The sequence below is a fragment of the Lepus europaeus genome, chromosome 16 (genome assembly GCF_033115175.1).
Source record: "Lepus europaeus isolate LE1 chromosome 16, mLepTim1.pri, whole genome shotgun sequence".
NCBI classification, from domain to species: Eukaryota; Metazoa; Chordata; class Mammalia; order Lagomorpha; family Leporidae; genus Lepus; species Lepus europaeus.
In genome coordinates, this window is record NC_084842.1 from 35477993 (window position 1) to 35498456 (window position 20464).

Sequence of the window (20464 nt, forward strand, 5' to 3'; positions counted from 1 at the left end):
TCCCTTAGGATATACACCATGTGAAGAGATAGATAGGTCTGGGCCTCTTAACTTACAAGGCCTAAAGCCCACCAGATTATTATCAAGCCCCTTCTATCAGGTTCTATTTGCTTCTCAATCAGAAAACTTAATTGTAGCTTAGACAACACCTTTCTTAGCTCCTCTAATAATGACTCTGTCCTTTGTTCTAGACCCTGTCTAGTACACTTGGGCCTCATTCCTTTGTAATCATAACCTCTACTCTACCACCAATGGCTCTACTCCCAACCTATGTGTACTGATGGTCCTCTTCCCCACTTAATGCTGTATAATTGTTCAGACCTGGTAAATGCCACTCTTAGGATCATTGGTTACTATCCTCACCCTGTCCTTTATGACCTTGTTTAAATATGATCAGAGTCGGGGAACTTGGAAGGCTTCCATAGCCTTGGCAACTCATGACGACAGCCTAGGGTGGTTACTGGTGCCATAAACTAGAGTGTCAATTTGTTGGGTCAACAACAGGAGCCACTGTGCGCTTGCTCCTGATGTGGGATCTCTGTCCTTAATGTACTGTACATTTTGATTTAATGCTATAACTAGTACTCAAACAGTATGTTTCACTTTGTGTTTCTATGTGGGTGCAAACTGTTGAAATCTTTACTTAATATATACTAAATTGATCTTCTTTATATAAAGAGAATTGAAAATTAATTTTAATGTGAATGGAAGGGGAGAGGGAGCGGGAGAGGGGAGGGTTGCGGGTGGGAGGGAAATTATGGGAAGGGGAAGCCATTGTAATCCATAAGCTGTATACTGGAAATTTATATTCATTAAATAAAAGTTAAAAAAAAAAAAAAAACAAAAAACAAAAAAAAAAAAAAAAGAAATAATGGAAACCAGAAAGAAGTGATACATATTTTTCAGATGCTAGAAGAAAGAAATTGTCACTGTAGAATCTTACACTCAGTGAAAATATCCTTAAGGAATTGAAGGTGAAATCAAGACATTCTTGGATAAAACATAACTAAGAGAATTTATTACAAGTAAACCTAGCCTGAAAGTATGGCAAAGAAAAATTTTCCAAACTGAAAAGTAATGAGAAAAGAAGGGACATGGGACTATCAAGAAGGAAGGAAGAACACAATAAGCAAAAATATGGATAAACACTACAGAATTTTCTTCTCATTTTTAATTTTCTACACTGTATTTGACAGTTGAAGCAAAAAATTACTAATACATATGTAGGTGGAAAATGAAAGTAACAAACTTAGAAAGCTTGTTGTAAATGTATCACCATCTGGTAATACTTAGTGTTCTCTGGTATACTCTCTGTGGGAGTATTACTTGGTATTAACTGGGGATATTGTTTGTTAAGATATATAAAAATAGAAAATTAATTTATTCTTCCACTTAGCAATTCTTTTCCAGGAATCTAAATTGAGCATGCATTCCTGTGTTCTTAAGATAGAAAGACACCCACTGCAGCACTGAAATGACAACAAAAGAGCCTATATTTTCAGTAATAAAAACATGGCAAAACACAGTGATGGATTCCATCATGACATATTCTGCATCAGATACGTCTAAATGTATTCATAAGAAAAAGTCTGCAAGATGTATTTAAAACAAATTTTTATGTTATACTTATTTGAAACATTTTTATTTATAAGTATGCCGAAACAGTCATATGCCTCATATTGACATTTTGGACAATGAGGGATCACATATACAGTGGTGGTCCCATTAGTTTATAATGAAGCTGAAAAGTTCTTACTACCTAGTAATGACCAACTGTCATAATTCAAGGTATTAGTCAAGTGATTGTGGTGATGCTGGTATAAGCAAAATTACTGTGCTGCCAGTCATATAAAATTATAGCATACACAATTATGCCCACTAGGTGAGTAGTATGCTATGCCATTTAGGTTTGTGTCAACACACTCTATGATAGTCACACAATGATGGAATCACCTAATGATGCATTTCTTAGAATGTGAATGTGCACGTAAATACATACAGGAAGTTGAGAATAACTAATTATGGAAACAGATAGTGGGATTTGGGCAATAACAAGGAGGAGCTATAAACTCTGCTCTAAGTAAGTTCATATTGTTTGGAGTGTTTATAATAAGTTATGCATTACTTCTGAATGAAGTACATATAATCTAAGTGATAGAGGCTTAACCTAAGATCATGGTTCTTGACTCCTTGGTGCTATGAATGTATGATGAGTGGAGGGTCTCATGATGGGATACAAATGAAAGTTTAATTCCCTAATTTGGAAGTTATATTTCTGAAAATATTTTAAATTATATTATAAAGTACTTTCTCATTTCAAACAGGTTTTAGATGGCATATATTTAAGAATTTATCACTCAGTGGCGTCGAATAATCATTTTGCAAAGTTAGAATATCTGGATTATTTCCAATGATAGAATTGAAACACTGTATGTGTGTTTGTGTGTGTGTAATATGTGCATAAAACACACACTACAAAATTATGGGCATTTGCTTGAGTATTATTGGAGTTAGAAAATGCCAACATAAACCCATACTAGCAAGCTTTTAGTTTTTCCTCATCATTAAGGGAAATAGATTATGAAAGCTGGACTTCTTCCAGGGAGCTTCCTGCTGATGATGTCATCAAAGCTAAAAGCAATGAAATCTACCCATGCTGAAAATTCGCAAAGTAGGATTTTTAATTAAGAAAACTCTAATTTCAACACTAAAGTTGTACTAATCACTTGCTTTGATGTATTATCTTAAAGAATACTAAAGGATATTTATTATATTGAGAGATTAAATAATTTAAGTAGGATTAGTGAGACTTTATTATTATGATGTCTTGAAGCAGAGGAATAAAATTGAAGATATGTGTTTCATGAATGGTGTCACCTATTATGAATTGCTCACATTTCTTATAATATTTTGAGAAAAGCTATGGAATAATTCAGAAGTGCATCTTTTGTCTTTCAGTATAAATTCAAATGAAACAGATTTCTCAGTTCCTAGTCTTTGCTGCTCCTGGCTCACATGATCAAAGAAAAATTCATTTTTTGCGAGTTGTTTTTGGAGGCCTCACAGGACTTTGAAATCTTCAAATACTTCAAATGTTCAGTTTCCTTGTTAACAAAAAATGGTGCTTGAAAAGACATCTTGCTCAATTTACCAATGAAGCATCTGTTTCATGAGAGATCTGTCTTTCCTGTTCTTTTAGAGAAGAAGTTCCTGGCAAATGCAACTTACTGAACAAACCTATGCATTTATTTGTATTACCTCTGTAAACCCCAGTAAACAAGTAAATAAATAAAATAAAACATAAAAATGGCGTTAACATACCGGAATGAAAATAATGGGAAGGAAGACAACAGGCAAGTAATAACAACAGAGTTTAAAGATATGCAAAAATTGACAACACAGAGAACAAGTAGAAACCTCAGCCAAAACTCCAAAAGGAGAAAAAAAAAATCTTAAGAATTTCAGAAGCTTTAGGCAGCTAGGACTTCAAAAAGTGAGGACTAAATCAGAGCTAAAAAAAAAAAAAATTGATTTTCAGTTTGTGGCAACAGTGAACCCCCTTCTACTAGTTTTCTCAACATGCTCTTTAACCCTTCTTACTTTTGGACCTGGGAGGAAAGCAAAAGAACAGAAAATATCAGAGAGGTTTTCTCAAGAACTCCGAGGAGGGACTCCAGGCACAACTGCTGCCTGTCCTGAGGCATCATACCAAGAAAATGAGGATGACAGGAAGCTGGTGCACTGAAAGTTCATATCCCTGGCCTGCCTTAAAGTGATGAAAGCAGACTGAGTTTCCTCTGAGCAGTACTCAGGATATATCTATGAGGAAACTATCTTGTCCAAGAGAAAGTTCTGCATGTGCTGAAAACATGAGACTGGGCAACCATTTTATCACCCTACAGTTAAGATCATTATTCACCTCCTAAGAACTCAGCTTCAGATAGCTTTTACTGCCTCATTTTTTAAAGATACACAGACATTTGAGGACATCTTGTAATTTTTTTTTTTAAAGCAGAGAACAGAATAAATACACACAGGAAAGAAAACATGAAAATAAAAGAGAAGGACAGCTAATGGAACAAAAAGAATTTTGAATTAACAGAACAATACAGGAAGCATAAGAGACTATAAAAATGTCACTGGACGATTCAGACAATTAGGTATGTCAAATAAGATACTCCTAGGAAAGGGGAAATTGCATCATTCTATCCATAATAGGAGCAAAGAGTAAACTAATGTGGGAAAAATCAGTGGAATGTTTGGAAGATGAAGTGAAGAAATCTACCAGAAAAAAATCAAGATACATGAAATAGAAAATGAGACACAAAGCATGTAAAAATCAGAGCATCAATACAAAATTTCATTATCTGAGTGGAAAGAAATAGAGGAATTGATATATTACCTTCTGTGTTCAGCTTCTGAGAGTGATTTTGTTTCTCTGATGGAGAGCTGAATTTGAGTTAGAAGTAGAACTAAAGAAATTGAAACAATTGTTAATGTGAGATATTTACTAACACTAGGAAAAATCAAAAAGCAAAAGAGCTATAATTATAGCAAACTATGAAATTAACTTGTAAACAATGATTACACATTCATAACATGTATACACAGAATACTGATTTACCCATAAAGTTTTATATAACTAAATTTTGAAGATTGGTGAAAATTATTAAAAGATTATGATTAAAGAGAAATTAATTCTGATTTTTCCCCTGTGGAAAAATAGTAGACAACTTCAAATATTTTTAAAGTAAAGGACAATGTTGAAACAATTAGATTTATGAATCTGAATAGTGGATAAATAGCTAAAAAGGTGACCTTTCGAGGTGCTAGAACTGAGGGTAAAATATATTGGGCAAAGGTGAAATGATGAATTATAATAATAATTTCAATAAAGTATTGTTCAAGTGATAGCTTTGGAGAAAGATGCATGAATCCAAATTGTCAATTTGGAAGTTTGATTTTACTGTACATATAAAGTTAATCTAACACTATATCATGGATCCTGACTGAAGACTGCCAAGTCAGAGACAGAAGAGATTGCTCATTGTAAGCTAGCACTGTGAATAGTAGCACATATGTCATTTCTCCCTTGTCCTCAAGTTCCACTGGAGCAATGCAACAGGCTCACATGGACGTAATGCATACAGTGAGTTTATAACACAGTGTGGAAGACAACATTCATGGAACCTACTGCTTTCAGAAGAAGCTCTAAGCCAGCCTCCTCTTTGTCGATATGGATGATGTCATCTCTGAAAATTAGCAGCTGAATAAACCACTCTGAGACATGTTTCAGACTAAAAAGAAAGGTCTAGGTCTTGCAGTCTTGGTATATCTAGCAAGAGGTACAGTTGAAAAACAGAACCCAGGAGGACCCTGTACCCCAACCCAGATCCAGATTTTGCTATTTAGTGGCTGTGATTTGGGGCAAGTCTCTATATTTGAAAGTTTCAAATACTGATTACCTGAAGCCTGAAATAATTTAAGTAATAGAGCTAGCATGGTGCCAGGCATTGAATAGGCACTAAAGCTGTAATTTTTATCATTCCAAGATAGAAAAAAAATTAAACAAAAAAACATATTTTCCAGAATACATAAATCAGGATTGTATGGGCTCTTATAAATTGTGAATCTCCTAAAACTCAGCTTTATCACTTGTATAATGGGCATTGCAATATTCTAATCAAAAGATAATGGAAGGGTGGCATTTGGCAAAGTGGTTAAGATGTCCACGTCTCACATTGAGAGCCTGGATAAGAGTCCCAGCTCTGCTGTCTATTCCAATTTCCTCCTAATGCAGAGTCTGGGAGGCACCATGTGATAGCTCAAGTACTTGGATCCCTGCCACCCACAAAAGAACCCTGGATTGGGGCCGGCATTGTGGTGCAGAAGGTTAAGCCACTGCCTGCAAGGCTGACATTTCATATGAGCACTGTTTCAAGTTCTGGTTGCGCTACTTCCAATCCAGATCCTTGCTGATGCACCTGGAAAAAGAGCAGATGATGGCCCAAGTACTTGGTGCCCTGCCAGCCATTTGGCCATTTGGCAAGTGAACCAATGGATGGAAGATCTCTCTCTCTCTCTCTCTCTCTCTCTCTCTCTCTTTCTCTTTCTCTTCTCTTCTATCTCTCTTTAAAATAAATAAATCTTTTTTGAAAAAAGCACAGAATATAGAATGGGAACCTCTTGAGTTGCAAATGCAGCTCAATCAATTTCTACTGTTTTACAGTTAATATTTTCCAGCAGACTAAACTACTCATTAAGAGTTCATTATCTTTATGACTTGGAATTTAGAAATATTGTTATATTTTATTAGGGTCAAGTAAAATACTCATTTCCATTCAGAGTTTATAATGATTTTTTAGAAAGCTTTTATTTATAAACATAAATTTCATAGGTACACCTTTTGGATTATAGTGGTTCTTCTCCCATACCCACCTTCCCACCTCACTCCCTTCCTACTTCCTACTCGCTCTCCCATCCAATTCTTCACTAAGATTCATTTTTAGTTATCTTTATATACAGAAGATCAACTCTATACTAAGTAGACTTCAACAGTTTGCACCCACACAGACACGCAAAGTATAAAGTACTGTTTGAAGACTAATTTTAGTGTTAATTCTCATAATACAAGTCATTAAGGACAGAGGTCCTACATGGGGAGCAAGTGTACAGTGACTCCCGTTGTTGATTTAACAACTAACACTCTATAATGATTTTTTAACACAAGTATGATGAGATAGAGAACACACTTCTAGCAATGTTTGTTAAAAAATGAGCAATAACAATTTTAATGAGGTCAATTGTTCATAACAGATTATATTCAGCTTTTTCAACATTATTTCTTTACTTAGCCAAGATTTCTTCAGGGAAAATAAGAAATGCCATATCCTGTTTATATGTCTTGTCTCAAAAAGAGAACTTAGTGTCCTTTTTATACAAGAAAGACATTCATTTCCAAAATAGTAGAATGTGATTAATTGCCTCTTGATTTAGTTTTCTTTTGATGTGGTCAGAACATATATTTAACTTATAGGATATGTTTTGATAAAGAAATTGAGTAACCACTCAGCAAGTTGACACATTTTTCATCAATATGCTGTTAAAGAAGCAATTGTATTGTACCCTAAACAAAAAGAAAGAAAAGTCAATAAATAGATGTTTTTCAGGATATGATTTATGGCAGAAGTTCTACAAACTGTGTTTTTCTGTGCCAAATAATTCCTTTCAAGTGCTATTTTTTTAGAATTATGTAATGTCTCTCATTTTATGCCAGAAAAATAGCCAGGATATGAATTTGACATCACATGCATGGTGAGAGTGTGGAAAAGATTCTGAGAACAGTGTTTACTTCCATATAAAAGGTCACAAAATTAATTCAGCAAGTCAATGTTTGAAACCAGCTGGCTGAGAGCCTTGGGTATTTGGAAAATTAATGCGTGTATGTTCAAAATGTACGTGTGCACACTCTTAATAACCCTTTCATAGAGCAGAGAACACTGTGTCCACCTAACATTACAGTTGCACTTTCAAAGAGAAATTGGTAAACATACAGGATCTTACTTGAAGGATTTCTTAACCTCTTAACCTAGCGGAACCAGGGGTAAAATTGCATTTGGATTTCCAACTCTTTGAATTATTTTAATGTGTTATAGACCTTGAATCCAGTGAATTACAAATGACATTCATGCTACTCTTATAAACTCAACAGCGTCACATGTCTGTTTATGTCTCCCTAGTTATTTCAATCAAACCTAACTTGCCAAGGATATTTACTGTTTAATATAGGTCATTTTAACTTTGTGTTTATGGACTTAATAAAAACACAATTTTGGAGTGGATGTTTGGCCTAATGATTAAGACACTGCCTGGGATGCCTGCATCCCTTACCCGAGTACCTGGGTCCAAGTCCCCATGCCACTTTCTATTCCAGCTTCCTGCAAATGAATTCCTTGGGAAGCCACAGTTATGGTTCAAAAACTTATGTCCCTGCCTCCTTTACAGGAGACCTGGATTGAGCTCCCAGCTCCTGGCTTCAGCCCAGACCAGCCCTAACTGTTCCTGGCATTGGTGTTGTGGGGTGTGTGTGTAGGTAGAGGTTGCTGGTGGTAGTGAAGTAGCGTAAAGGAGAGCTCTGTCTCTTGTCTTTCTCTCTGTGTGTATGTGTCTTTCTGCCTACTAAATGAAAAAAAAATAATATTTTAGTACCATTATGGAGAATATGGTTATCCTTTTTAGAGTTGCTGGTTATTTTTGGTAATATTTACATAATTCTTATATGTAATTTAAATCATTCATTGTTGTGTCCACATTGTAGAATTTGTGGGAGGAGTAAATGGGTAAATCTGAGTCATTAATAACTAATATTTTTTGGGTGTTTTCTCTGTGTCAAGCTCTTGTCTAATGACTTTACATGTCAATCATGTATTGCGCATAGTAAGTCTCTGGAGAAGGTATAGTTATCTTCATTTTAGATATGAGAAAACAAATACAGGAGGAGTGAAGTAGTCTGCCTACTTCATGACATTTAGGTAAACTAATCTACCTAGAGTGCTCATTAATATATTTAATTTCAGTGGAATTACTTTTAATAAGACAGCCTATCTTGACAGCCCTTAAGAAAGAACTTAATTTGAATAAATTGTTCAGATCTGGTGCAATTTCTCTCTCTCTCTCTCTCTCTCTCTCTGTCTCTCTGTCTCTCTCTCTCTCAGGTCTAGGAACCACAAATTCTCAGTCCCAGAGGAGATCTGAGTAGTATTCTTTTCTAACAAAAGTGTTTAAGGGTGATGAATTATTTGGAATACTCACACAGTAATAGTCTCTGGAAGTGGGAGGAAGAGTTTTTTCCAATGGGCTGTCCTTGTGTGAAGCAAAATCAGAACTTTGTAAGGTCAGCAGGAAATTATATAAGGGTGTTCAAGAGCACTATTTCCTGACTTTGAAGAGATGTGGGGGAATGCCGTCATCTCACAGAAGGAATGGTAGCTCCGATGACTTCCAAGTCCTCCAGATTCCCTCCACTGAAATCCACTGGTTCTTCACTGACACACTTACAGAGAAGTGTGAAGTTGATGCATACACTTGCTTCTTTGCACCCTGCTATTCCATGTTTATAACTCCATTTCTCCTGTTATACTTGCCCCTCAGCTATTCTATGTGATCTTGAGAGATGTATGCCTTCTGCATTGGGCATTGCTTTTACAGGTCCCAGTCTCAAATCTATCTTTTGTTGATCTCTTACGGAAGTATAGATATCTTCTAGATATTCACAATCCTCTTTTAATGAATTTTAAAGATAGATGCATAAATAATTGTGATGGTATTTTATGTAGTAAATGATTCCTCACCTCCCCCCAAAAAGGCAGATTTACATATGAGGTAGTCTTCAAAAAGTTCATGGAAAGCATGTATTATGAAAAAATTACACATAAATGTCAACATTTTTGCACTTATTTAGCTATTTCATAGTAAATAATATACCTAAATTAGAGAAAATTTATTCTATATGTATGTTAATCACTACCAAAATCATATAATTTTTCCTTAACAATAGAATATTAAAATGTTATAAATTTCCTTTAAAAATAATTAATTTAAATTCTTTCAGATTGACATTAACACTTTCCTGCCCAATGGATCTGAAGAATTTTCCCATGGATGTACAAACATGTATAATGCAACTGGAAAGTTGTGAGTATGAAGATTTTACTTCTTCTGAAGACTTTTAGTGTATAGAACACATGACCTTCCCATCATTTGTACAGATAATTTATTTTGTAATTTTTTTGTAATTTTATTTTGTAATTTATTTTGTAATTTTAAATATTTACTGAATAACCATATAGTCTTTCACTAAACATTGAAAGAAATATCTATGAACACTTAATAACTATCAACTCTGAAAAAGAAGCAAATTGAATATCTATAAATAGTAGTTTTTAAACTAGAAATCAAATCTATGTCTTTATGCTTATCATTAAAATTAAAAAGAATAGGGGCATCCATCGTTGTGGCACAATAGGTTGATTGCTACTCAGGAAGCCTGCATCCTATAGCAGAGTGCCTAGGATTGAGTCACACCTCTGCTTCCAATCCAGCTTCCTGTTACTGAGTACAATAGGTAACATGATAGCCCAAGTACTTGGATTCCTGCTACTCATGTAGGTTGATGCAGATTTTTGGGGAAATGAACCAGTAGATGGAAGATTCATCCTCTCCCCACCCCTCTCTTTCTCTAACTTTCAAGTAAAATAAACAAGTAAAACTATTTTTAAAAAAGTAAAAAGGACATGATTCATTGAAAATAAACTATCATTTATTTTTTGAGTGCCAACTAACAGGACATGTGTTCTGTATATATTATTTTTTATACTCATAGCAAGAATATTATTATTTTCATGTTTCCAAAGTTGAAAATGGTCACTCTCACTGACTGAGTATTGTGCTAAATTTCACAGAGATGCTAAAGATAAACTACCTTGCTCCAAATCCTATCCGCCCCCTTGTTAACTAATATTTATACGTTAATATTATCCTACAGGGTATATTACAGATGTTATCTCAGAGGAAAGATTTTCTCATATGTAGTCAGAGATCTATGCCAGCTTTCAGACACTTCTCTAAATTTTGTCTTCAAAATGAGTCTTATCCATCACTGCTTAAGGCCAATATGGATGAAAATCTTAGGTGCATCTGTTTTTCCTGACTTACCTATATAATCAGCTCTAAATTGATTGCATTCCATGAAATGCATGGGAAAAAGTAAGCAACATGCTGTGTTTTTCCTCTGGCATTCGGTTACCTTGGGAGTAAAAGTCCTATTTGGATGGATTTCTTGAAGAAATGGAACATTGAGCCTGTGATTTTAAAGTAAATTGAAAATATAGAATCGGGGTGGCGCTGTGGTGCAGTGGGTTAATGCCCTGGCCTGAGGCACCGGCCTCCCATATGGGTGCCAGTTCTAGTCCCAGCTGCTCCTCTTCCAATCCAGCTCTCTGCTACGGCCTGGGAAAGCAGTGGAAGATGGTCCAAGCCCTTGGGCCCCTGCACCCACATGGGAGACCCGGAAGAAGCTCCTGGCTCCTGGCTTCAGATCAGCTCAGCTCTGGCCATTGCGGTCATCTGGGGAGTGAACCAGTGAATGGAAGATCTCTCTCTCTCTCTTTGTCTCTACCTCTCTCTGTAATTCTGTCTTTCAAATAAATAAAATAAATCTATAAAAAAAGTATATTATCACAAAAAATAAGAGAAAAAGGGAAGACAGGAATGAGGAGGGAGAGAAGGAGGCAGGGAGAAAGGGATCATTGTATTCAGGAATCATATCTGTGAATTCATGTAATCTGTTCTCTATATATTAATAAATTTAATAAATAACAATTTTAAAAAGTTGAAAAAAAGTGGATCTTGGGACTTCAGTCTCAGAAACAAGGTGTGCAGTGTTACAGAGATGTCACTAGATGGCATACCTACCCTGTGGGGGTACATGACCAGCCCCTCCCCCAAATTGTTTTTCTTAAGAAAGTGGAAATATATATTTCTCTCATAATTCCTACTTATAAAATTTAAATGTGTTATTCTGCTAGTGTTCCTTAAATATTAAGTACATGTATAGATAAAGTACTAAAATAAATGAGAGGAAAATGAGATAATTTAAAATTGGAAGGCTATTTAGTGATATAAATGGGGAGGGGCAACAAAAGATTCCCAATAGCATAAATTTTGTCCTGTACCATGGAAAAAAGCAATCTGAGGACAGATTTATTATGTTGCAATGTGACGATGTCTATCAAACTATCAAAAGCCAAAAACAGCTGGAAGACACTTGATGCAATGATTAAGATGCCACATATAATCCCTTATTGGAGCATTTGGTTTGAATTCTGGCCCCTCTTCCAATCTAGTTTCTTGCTATTACACACCCTAGGATACAGCAGATGATAGCTCAAGTACTTGGGTTCCTGCCACCTGTGAAAAAAATGAGTATTCTGACCCAGGGCTCCTGCCCGGGCTGTTGCAGACATTTGCGAACTAAACTAACAGATGAAAGATTTCCCTCTCTCTCTCTCTCTGACTTTGAAGGGAAGGAAAGGAAAGGAAGGAAGGAAGGAAAAAAGGGAGGGGATGGAGGGAAGAAGGGAGTATCATTATATTCTTAGAATTGTATGTATGAACTACGTTAAATCTGTTTTCCTTGTGTTAATATCACATTAACATAAAAAATTATAAAATATTTTTTGAAAAACATGTTAAACATTTTAAAAACATGAAAAACATGGCCGGCACCGCGGCTCAATAGGGTAATCCTCCGCCTTGCAGCGCTGGCACACCAGGTTCTGGTCCCAGTCAGGGCGCCGGATTCTGTCCCGGTTGCCCCTCTTCCTGTCCAGCTCTCTGCTGAGGCCCGAGAGGGCAGGGGAGGATGGCCCAAGTGCTTGGGCCCTGCCCTCACATGGGAGACCAGGAAAAGCACCTGGCTCCTGGCTTCAGATCAGCGTGGTGCGCCAGCCACAGCGCGCCAGCCTCAGCAGCCATTGGAGGGTGAACCAAAGGAAAAAGGAACACGTTTCTCTCTGTCTCTCTCTCTCACTGTCCACTCTGCCTGTCAAAAAAAAAAAAAAAAAAAAACATGAAAAACATGTTAAAAAAAAACTGTAACAGCCATATATAGAGTGGTCCAATTAGTCATATGAAATAGCTGAATGTAAAGCAGAAAACATAAAAACAGATGCTTAAGAAATACCTACATTTAGAAGTTGTTGGAAGAAATTCCAGTTGGTAAATTAAATTCAATTTTTTTTTGTATTAGAATAAACTGTCAAGAAGATCTGTAAAACAGTATTAAATGGTGTAAAAAATTTCAGATAATTGAAGAAATGTGTATTCTTATTAAGGAAAAACACAAATGTGGTTAGAAGGATAGTCAAAGCTGGATTTCAAAAAGCTTAAGTAAGATATGAGTGATGAGAGAGTGGGAACGACAAGTAGAATCTTGTCCATGAGTGTTAGTTACTAAGGAAAGTTGAGAAAGAGTACAGTACTTGTGGGAGAGTGAGGTCACCAGGCTTCGTTTTTAGGTTAAGAAGAACTTACTAGGGCTTATTTTCAGGACAGATATGGGGCTGCCTTTCTCAGGCCATTTCCACAACAGTCATTCTCAGCATGTGAAAAAATAGTCTGTTACCTATGTCCCCCAGTTTCTTAATTCTTTTATCAGGAATGAGTGAATTGCTTCAAGTGATCTTTTCATATTCAGTCATTAAGCATATCCTGACCTCTTAGAACTTAATTTAACACACAGTATAGGATAACCTTTCTTAACTGGTTTAGTAGATGCTAACTAAATCCTGTCAGTCAAAATAGAAGCTTATTGAAGCCAAAATTTTCAAGGTGTTTTTCTTATGTCTTTTTTAATGCAATTTTGCTTTTCTCTTCCCTTTTTTAAAAAAATAGTGGCTTAAAATGGCAAGTTAAAAGATTTTAAATAAGTTTAACTTACTAGAAAGTAAATAAAAAGAGTTTAACCCACTATAACACAAGATCTCTAAGAAAAACAGTGCCTCCTTCCCAATGAAATCTAACCACAAAAGGGAAGAAGAGAAACAATCAATAATGTTAAGGCATGGAAAATAAACAAAAATGCAAAAACCATTTAAAGGCAAAGGCCTAATGGCTGTGAGGTGTTATCTTCCTTAAATTCATTTAATGTACATCAACGGTGAGGACACATCTAAATGGCCTGGGAATGTCCCTTCACTTAAACACAAATTGAAAAAAAATTTGTCAAATCCATAAATATATATATATTCATTTTATTTGACAATTAGAGAAAAACAAATAGTTCTTCCCTCTGCTGGTTTACTTCCAAAATGCCTGCAATAGCTAGACCTGGATCAAATCAAATCTGAGAGCTGGGAACTCCATCTAGATCACATATATGGATGTCAAGAACCCAACCACTTGAACCAATACCTGCTGCTAACCAAAATGCACATTCCAAGGATCTTGGAATCCATAGTCCAGCTGGGACTTGAACCCTGGCACTGGTTCCTGGCACTTCAGGATGGAATTCGGACACTCCACACAGCATACTAACCACTGTGCAAAATACCTGCCCCTGAACTTTTGCTTGTTTCTGCTTACATTTTTATTGCCAAGCACACGTCCACGCACTACATGCAAGCTGAATGTGATGGAGCAAAGGCATACACCTCAGCCATTCTCACTCATTGCCCAAAAGAGGATAATACTGAAATGTATCCCTTGCCCTTGAAACTCAATTCAGTCTCACACCCTGTTGTCTTTACACCCCACCTTTGCATTCTTCCTCAGGTTTGGAGGCCCAGTGGCCACTTGAAAAGACCAGTGTGTAGGAATTCACCTCTGCCTGTCTGCCCAACCCCACCCTTAGTACGCCTAAGATATAAAAAAGGCCCACCTCCTGAGGTCAGGGCCTCCTGCTGCATGTTCCACCAATGTGCACGTTGTCCATGTGTCATGCTGCCGGCAGTTGGTCACCCACTTCGGTGAATTTATTTTCTCTGAATATATTCTGTCTGGCTGTAGATTCGTATTGTGCCTCCTGTTTGTTCTATGTCTCTTTTTCTAATGTTTTGGTGCTCTGTGTCAGGAAGCACCAATCTGGGACTCTTTTCCTAATGGAATGAAGACAGGTAAATTGTCATTCTTGTTTATGCTTGATATCATTAGAAGTACTGCTGAAAATTAAGATATACCCTTTCTCACTCTTAAATTAATAACTGGCATATCTGAAATAGAACAATCCACAAAACTAATTGGAGGGGTTGTTATAGAACCACTTTCCTAACAAAGGCCACCAACCAACAAGGAGTCATGCAGAGTGGGGGGAGGGGGCATCATAAAGAAAGAAGGTGTTAATTGCAGAGCACAGAGGGAAGAACTGAACAGTCATTGCTTAATTCCTGGGACCCCTGAGGCCTTAGATGTGGAGGTTCTTACAGATTGAAGCTGGGGCTAAGAGATGAATGTTCAGCTTGTATTTAAGTTCCTAGTTAACTGGGAAGAATTCTTGAAGCAACCCATCACATTTTCCTAACCTCTCCTTTCAACTTATGTCAGGATAACACTAAGGTCGTTGGTATGCTTCCACTCATCTCTTCCTTCATAATTTTAGCAGTCTTCCTTGGTTTACATTCTGATTTTGGCAAAATGCGTGTGCTAGTCTACTTTGTGTTTCTATATCAGAATATCATAGGGTAAATTTTAATGAAAATAAATTTGCTGGCCTAAATTCTGAAAACTGCAAAGTCCAAGATCAAGGCACTAGCATCTATTGAGAGTCTTCTTATGGCCTCATCTCATAATGGAAGGCAGAAGGTATAAGATGCAAAGGAAGTCAAACGTGTCCATTGTAATGGCAGTATGAATATGGAACTGTCATAACCTTGTCACCTCTTAAAAGTCCATCCTCTCAATTAAACTCTCCTACAATTACATTGACAAGTTTCAGCACAAGTTTGGAAGGAACAAACATTCAAACTGTAGCAATATATAAAGATAAAATGTACCACCTTAATCATTTTTACATGTAATATAGTAGACATAATATCATTTGGCACAGTGTTGTAAAACCAGTCTTCCAAGTTTGGGGGTGGGTGTTGTAGCATAGTGGGTTAAGCTGCCATTTGGGATGCCTGCATCTCATATCAGAGAGCTAGTTCTGAGTCCCAGATCCATCAATTCCGACCTAGCTTCCTGCTAATTTAAACTTTGGGAGGCAGCAGATGATGGCTCAAGTACTTGGATCCCTGCCATCCGTGTGGGAGATCCGGGTGAGTTACTGGCTCTAGGATTTAGCTTGGCCTAATCTCAGCTGTTGCACGTATTTGGGAAGTAAACCAGCAGAGGGAAGAATGAAAATAAAATAATTTTTTAATCTCTCAAAGTTTTTACCTGGCAAAACCGAAATACTGTACCCATTAAGTCACAATTCCCCATCCCTCCCTTCCCTCATTTCCCAGAAGCCACCATTTTTCTTGTTCCCATGAATTTAATAACTTTAGATTCATGTAAGTGGAATTACACAATATTTGTTTTTCTTGACTGATTTATTTCACTAAGCATTCTTTGTTAAAAATTCATCCACGTTGTAGCATGTATCAAACATTTCTTGCTTTTAAAGTCTGAATAATATTCTGTTGCAAGTATGTGCTACATTTTCTTTCTCCATTCCTCTGTGAATGAATACTTGTAAGGCTTCCAGATTTTGATGACTGTGATTAATGATGTTGTGAACACAGATGTACAAATATCCTCTTGTTGATTTTCAATTCTTTTAGATATGTATCCAGAAATAAAGTTGTTGGATAATAAGTTGATTCATTTTTAACTTCTCAAGGATCTACCTTATTGTTTTTCATAGCAGATGCACCATTTTACAGTCACCAACAGTGCACAGAGGTTCTAATTTCTCTACGTCCTCGCTAATATTTGCTGTGCTTTGTTTTGATGAACAGCAACCATTAGGTTCAGTAGACTATTTTGAATACAGAAGATTACTAATAAGTTAAAGAATTTCAGTCTTTTTTTCCTGTGATTCTGCCATTTGCCATGCTTTATTACTGTCACTGTTTTATTTCTTCTTTATTTCCTCCAAAAAGCTACAGTTCTTTTAACTCTCAGTTTTTTCACCTGAACCAAATGCATTTCCATAGCACACTGGTTCAAAATTTGAGTGGTGCTTTCCCTGGAGATGACTCCAGCTTCCAACTCCATGATCCCTTGAATGATACAGTACATCAGCTGCTACTTATACAAGAGGAAGAACTCAGGAAAATGCATTATATACTTAAGTGTTTCATTAAGAAACTATACAAACTACAAACCATTAATATTTCAGCAGCTCACTCTTCTGTTTTGTAAGATAAGTGAACTACATTAAAAGATAGCAAAGTTCTTCTGAATTCTTAAAAAAAAGATTTAAAAGATTATTCTCTAATATACAGGATGATAAATCTAAAAGATAAAATTCAGAAGGTAACATCCAGAAACCCAGTATATTAAACAAAAAAGGATCAAGAGTAAAATAAAACCAATTAGGTAAATAAAGATATAGGAATGTTCTGTAATGATTATAAACAGGAAAGTCAGCCAAATTAAAAAACATGAGAACATGAAAATGAGAAAAAAAATGTGTGAATGCAATTTTAGAGAAAATAATCCTAAAAAAATTAGAAGGCCACAGTATTGTAGAGGTAAACCTCAGAAGTGTTCCATACTGAGGTCAAAACCTAGGAAGTATGAATCATACTGGCAATTGCTCTGGTTGCTTACTTTATATCTTTTGTTCTGAGGCAACCGGGTTCATGGTTCCCTACCAATGAATTCTTACTGGTTATGTAAGGAGCATCCCACTCAGATTTCAAAAGATTTTGAAGTCTCCAAAGTACTTAGAGAATGCTTACTCAAATTTATAATCGCTCAGAAATCCCAAGGGGCCTATTTCTTCACAATGTATATTATCAGTATTCCGTGGCTGGTTTAGAGTAATTTGTTGATTTATTTTTGTTAAGAGTAGAATGAAACATACAAATGCAATTACCGAAAAAAAAAGTTCTGCGAATTTGCTTATTCTTGGTCACAGTAAGGAGAATCATATCATTTCCAGTCCTTAGGCCTGCTAAACATTGCTGAATGGAAATAATGATTATAGGAGTAGACATTTTTTAAAGATTTATTTATTTATTTGAAAGTCAGAATCACAGAAAGAGGAAGAGACGGAAGACACACACACACACACACAGAGATCTTCCATCCACTGGCTCACTCCCCAAATGGACACAATGGCCAGGGCTGGGCCAGGCCGAACCCAGGAGGCTGGAGATTCAGATGGGTGCAGGGACACAGACACTTGGACCATCCTCTGCTGCTTTCCCAGGTGCATTAGCAGGGAGCTGGACCAGAAGTGGAGCAGCCAGGTCTTAAACTAGTGGCCATATGGGATGCCGGTGTCACAGACAGCAGCTTTACCCTCTATTCTACAGTGCTGGCCTCAGAGATAGATATTTGACCCAGAAATGAAGGTGGCATTTGGGACACCCATACTTCAAATCAGAGTGCATGACTTTATGTCTCAACTCCACTCCCAGTTACAGCTTCCTGCTAATGTGCTCCCTTGGATGCAGTAGAGGAGGGCCCAAGTGAATGGGTAGCACACATAAAGCACACATAAAGGGCCTGGATTGAGTTCAGGTTCTTAGTCTCTCAGTTTTGGTCTGTCCCAGCCCTGGCTATTGTGGCCATTGGGGAGTAAACTTGCGAGTGGGAAATCATTCTTTCTCTGGCTCTCACATAAATTACATTAAAAAAATAATACAGGTCTCTATAAAAATGAGGGTTTTCTGCATTTGTTTTTAAACATAAACATGATAAAAAATATAACATCAGTACAAGTTACAATGTTTTATATGAACAGTGACTTTTTTTCTATGTTACTAATTGTCACAAAATTTCCCTACACAGCTATTACGGAATGTAGCTGAGTAGTCAGGACTACTGGATATAGTTAACATGAGCATTTGTAAAACAAGCCTTCATCTCCAACATAATTATAATCACTGATATTTTGTCACTTCCATGATATATCCTTTCTATGCAAAAACTCTCTTCCCAAGAGTTAGTCTTTCATGTTTAACTAAAATATATTATCATTTAATTTTAGCAAATCATGAATTAGAACACCAAGAAAAATATCTTGGGAGTGTAGCTTATGATAACATTGAATGATTTAACAAATAATTTTATGAAATCTTTAACAAATTGTAATTTATCTGGTAACCAATGTAAGCAGAATTTAAAGGCTGTAGAGCTATGAATTTATCATTTATTTGCTATAAACAACTTAAGGCTTGTATACTTCAAATTGTAAGCCTTCCTAATGCAACAATACAATCAACAGGATATGCCATTTGAAAACATATTAACTTAAGTAACTTTTTATTATTATAGTAGTTCTCATAACTATATTAATTATCCTATAAATCTGTTTTTTTCAGATTCATCATTGATTTCTATATACAATTTCAGGATTTTAGGTGAAAGAGAATCAAATATAATTCCTCACTTTTAATGATATCATTTTTTGCACAAATGACATTTTAATTTTAGGTGTATTTGATATCGTAAGATTTAGTTGCAAGTAAAACGTCAGCTAACTTTTGTCTAATTTGGTAATCTTTTTTGTTTAGTTTTAATAACAAATATTTTTGAAGTAATTATAATTGCTAGGAAATCTGAAAGGAATAATGTGGCTGTATTTATATGGAAAATTATAAAATAATAAATAATTGAAAGTTACATATAGATTCCTATAAAGGCTAATGCACATCAGTTTTTATTAGACTATGTGTATTACTGTGTTTGAAATCTGTCCATTACCATGCTGATTACTTCTGTTGAGCATGTAAATGAAAGTATTTTAGTGATATATTTCAAATTCAAACCTGAATTTATACTAAAATTTTATAATTTCATTCCCTGTTTAAGCTACCTAATCACATTAAAATCTGAATTTTATGTCATTATGAATACCAGTTCATAATGGCACTCTTCAAATGTTTTCAGAAATAAGAATCTGAAATAGGTTTTCTTATTTTTTAAAAGATATTTATTTATTTATTTGAGAGGTAGAGTTACAGACAGTGAGACGGAAAGACAGAGAAAGGTCTTCCTTCCATTGGTCCACTCCCTAGATGGCTGCAACGGCTGGAGCCAGGAATCAGGTGCTTCTTCCTGGTCTCCCATGCAGTTGCAGGAGCCCAAGCACTTGGGCCATCTTCTACTGCTTTCCCAGGTCATAGCAGAGAGCTGGATTGGAAGAGGAGCAGCTGGGACTAGAACTGGTGCCCTTACGGGATGTCGGCACCTCAGGCGGAGGATCAGCCTACTGTGCCACGGTGTCGGCCCATGAAGTCAGTTTTCATATGGAACTTTTTCTCTAGGATTGACTCAGCTTCCAGTTCTTGTGAATGAACAGTGATACTGAAATAGCCGGCATCAAAAACATCAAGCTAAAGGATTATTATAGTGTTTTTAGTTTTCTCCTGAAAGCATCAGAACAATTTAGGAACTGCCAAACTGATTTGGCTGAAAATGTCTTTGTGAATGGATTATTTCTTAAATATGCACAGATCTAATACTTTCAGAGGCAGACAAGTAACATTTCCAGCAACATGGTTTACTCCAAAGAGATGGTCAAGCAGACCCCTCTTAAAACCATGGCTAAAGGAGAAATCTGATCAATTACAACACCTTTTTCTCAAGAAAATTGACTCAAAGGTTCTTTTCTGATTTTAGTTGTGATTTAAAAGCATTTTAAACACTGTATATTAAATGTGTGACAATTTTCTGAGGTTTTGAAAAATATGAGTAAAGTTATTGGTATGATTGTCATTTTAGAAGAGCAGTTAGCAGTCATAAGGTATCT

The 20464-nt window shown here is 36.0% G+C and overlaps 1 protein-coding gene across 2 annotated transcripts in view; it reads left to right on the forward strand.

Moving 5' to 3' along the window:
* GLRA3 (glycine receptor alpha 3) overlaps positions 1-20464 on the forward strand; it is a 154839-nt gene that overhangs the window by 93529 nt on the left and 40846 nt on the right. For both annotated transcript variants that reach the window (XM_062213060.1, XM_062213061.1), the window contains exon 5: positions 9611-9693. In XM_062213060.1, the coding sequence (XP_062069044.1) occupies positions 9611-9693 (83 nt within the window). The remainder of the gene's footprint in view (positions 1-9610; positions 9694-20464) is intronic.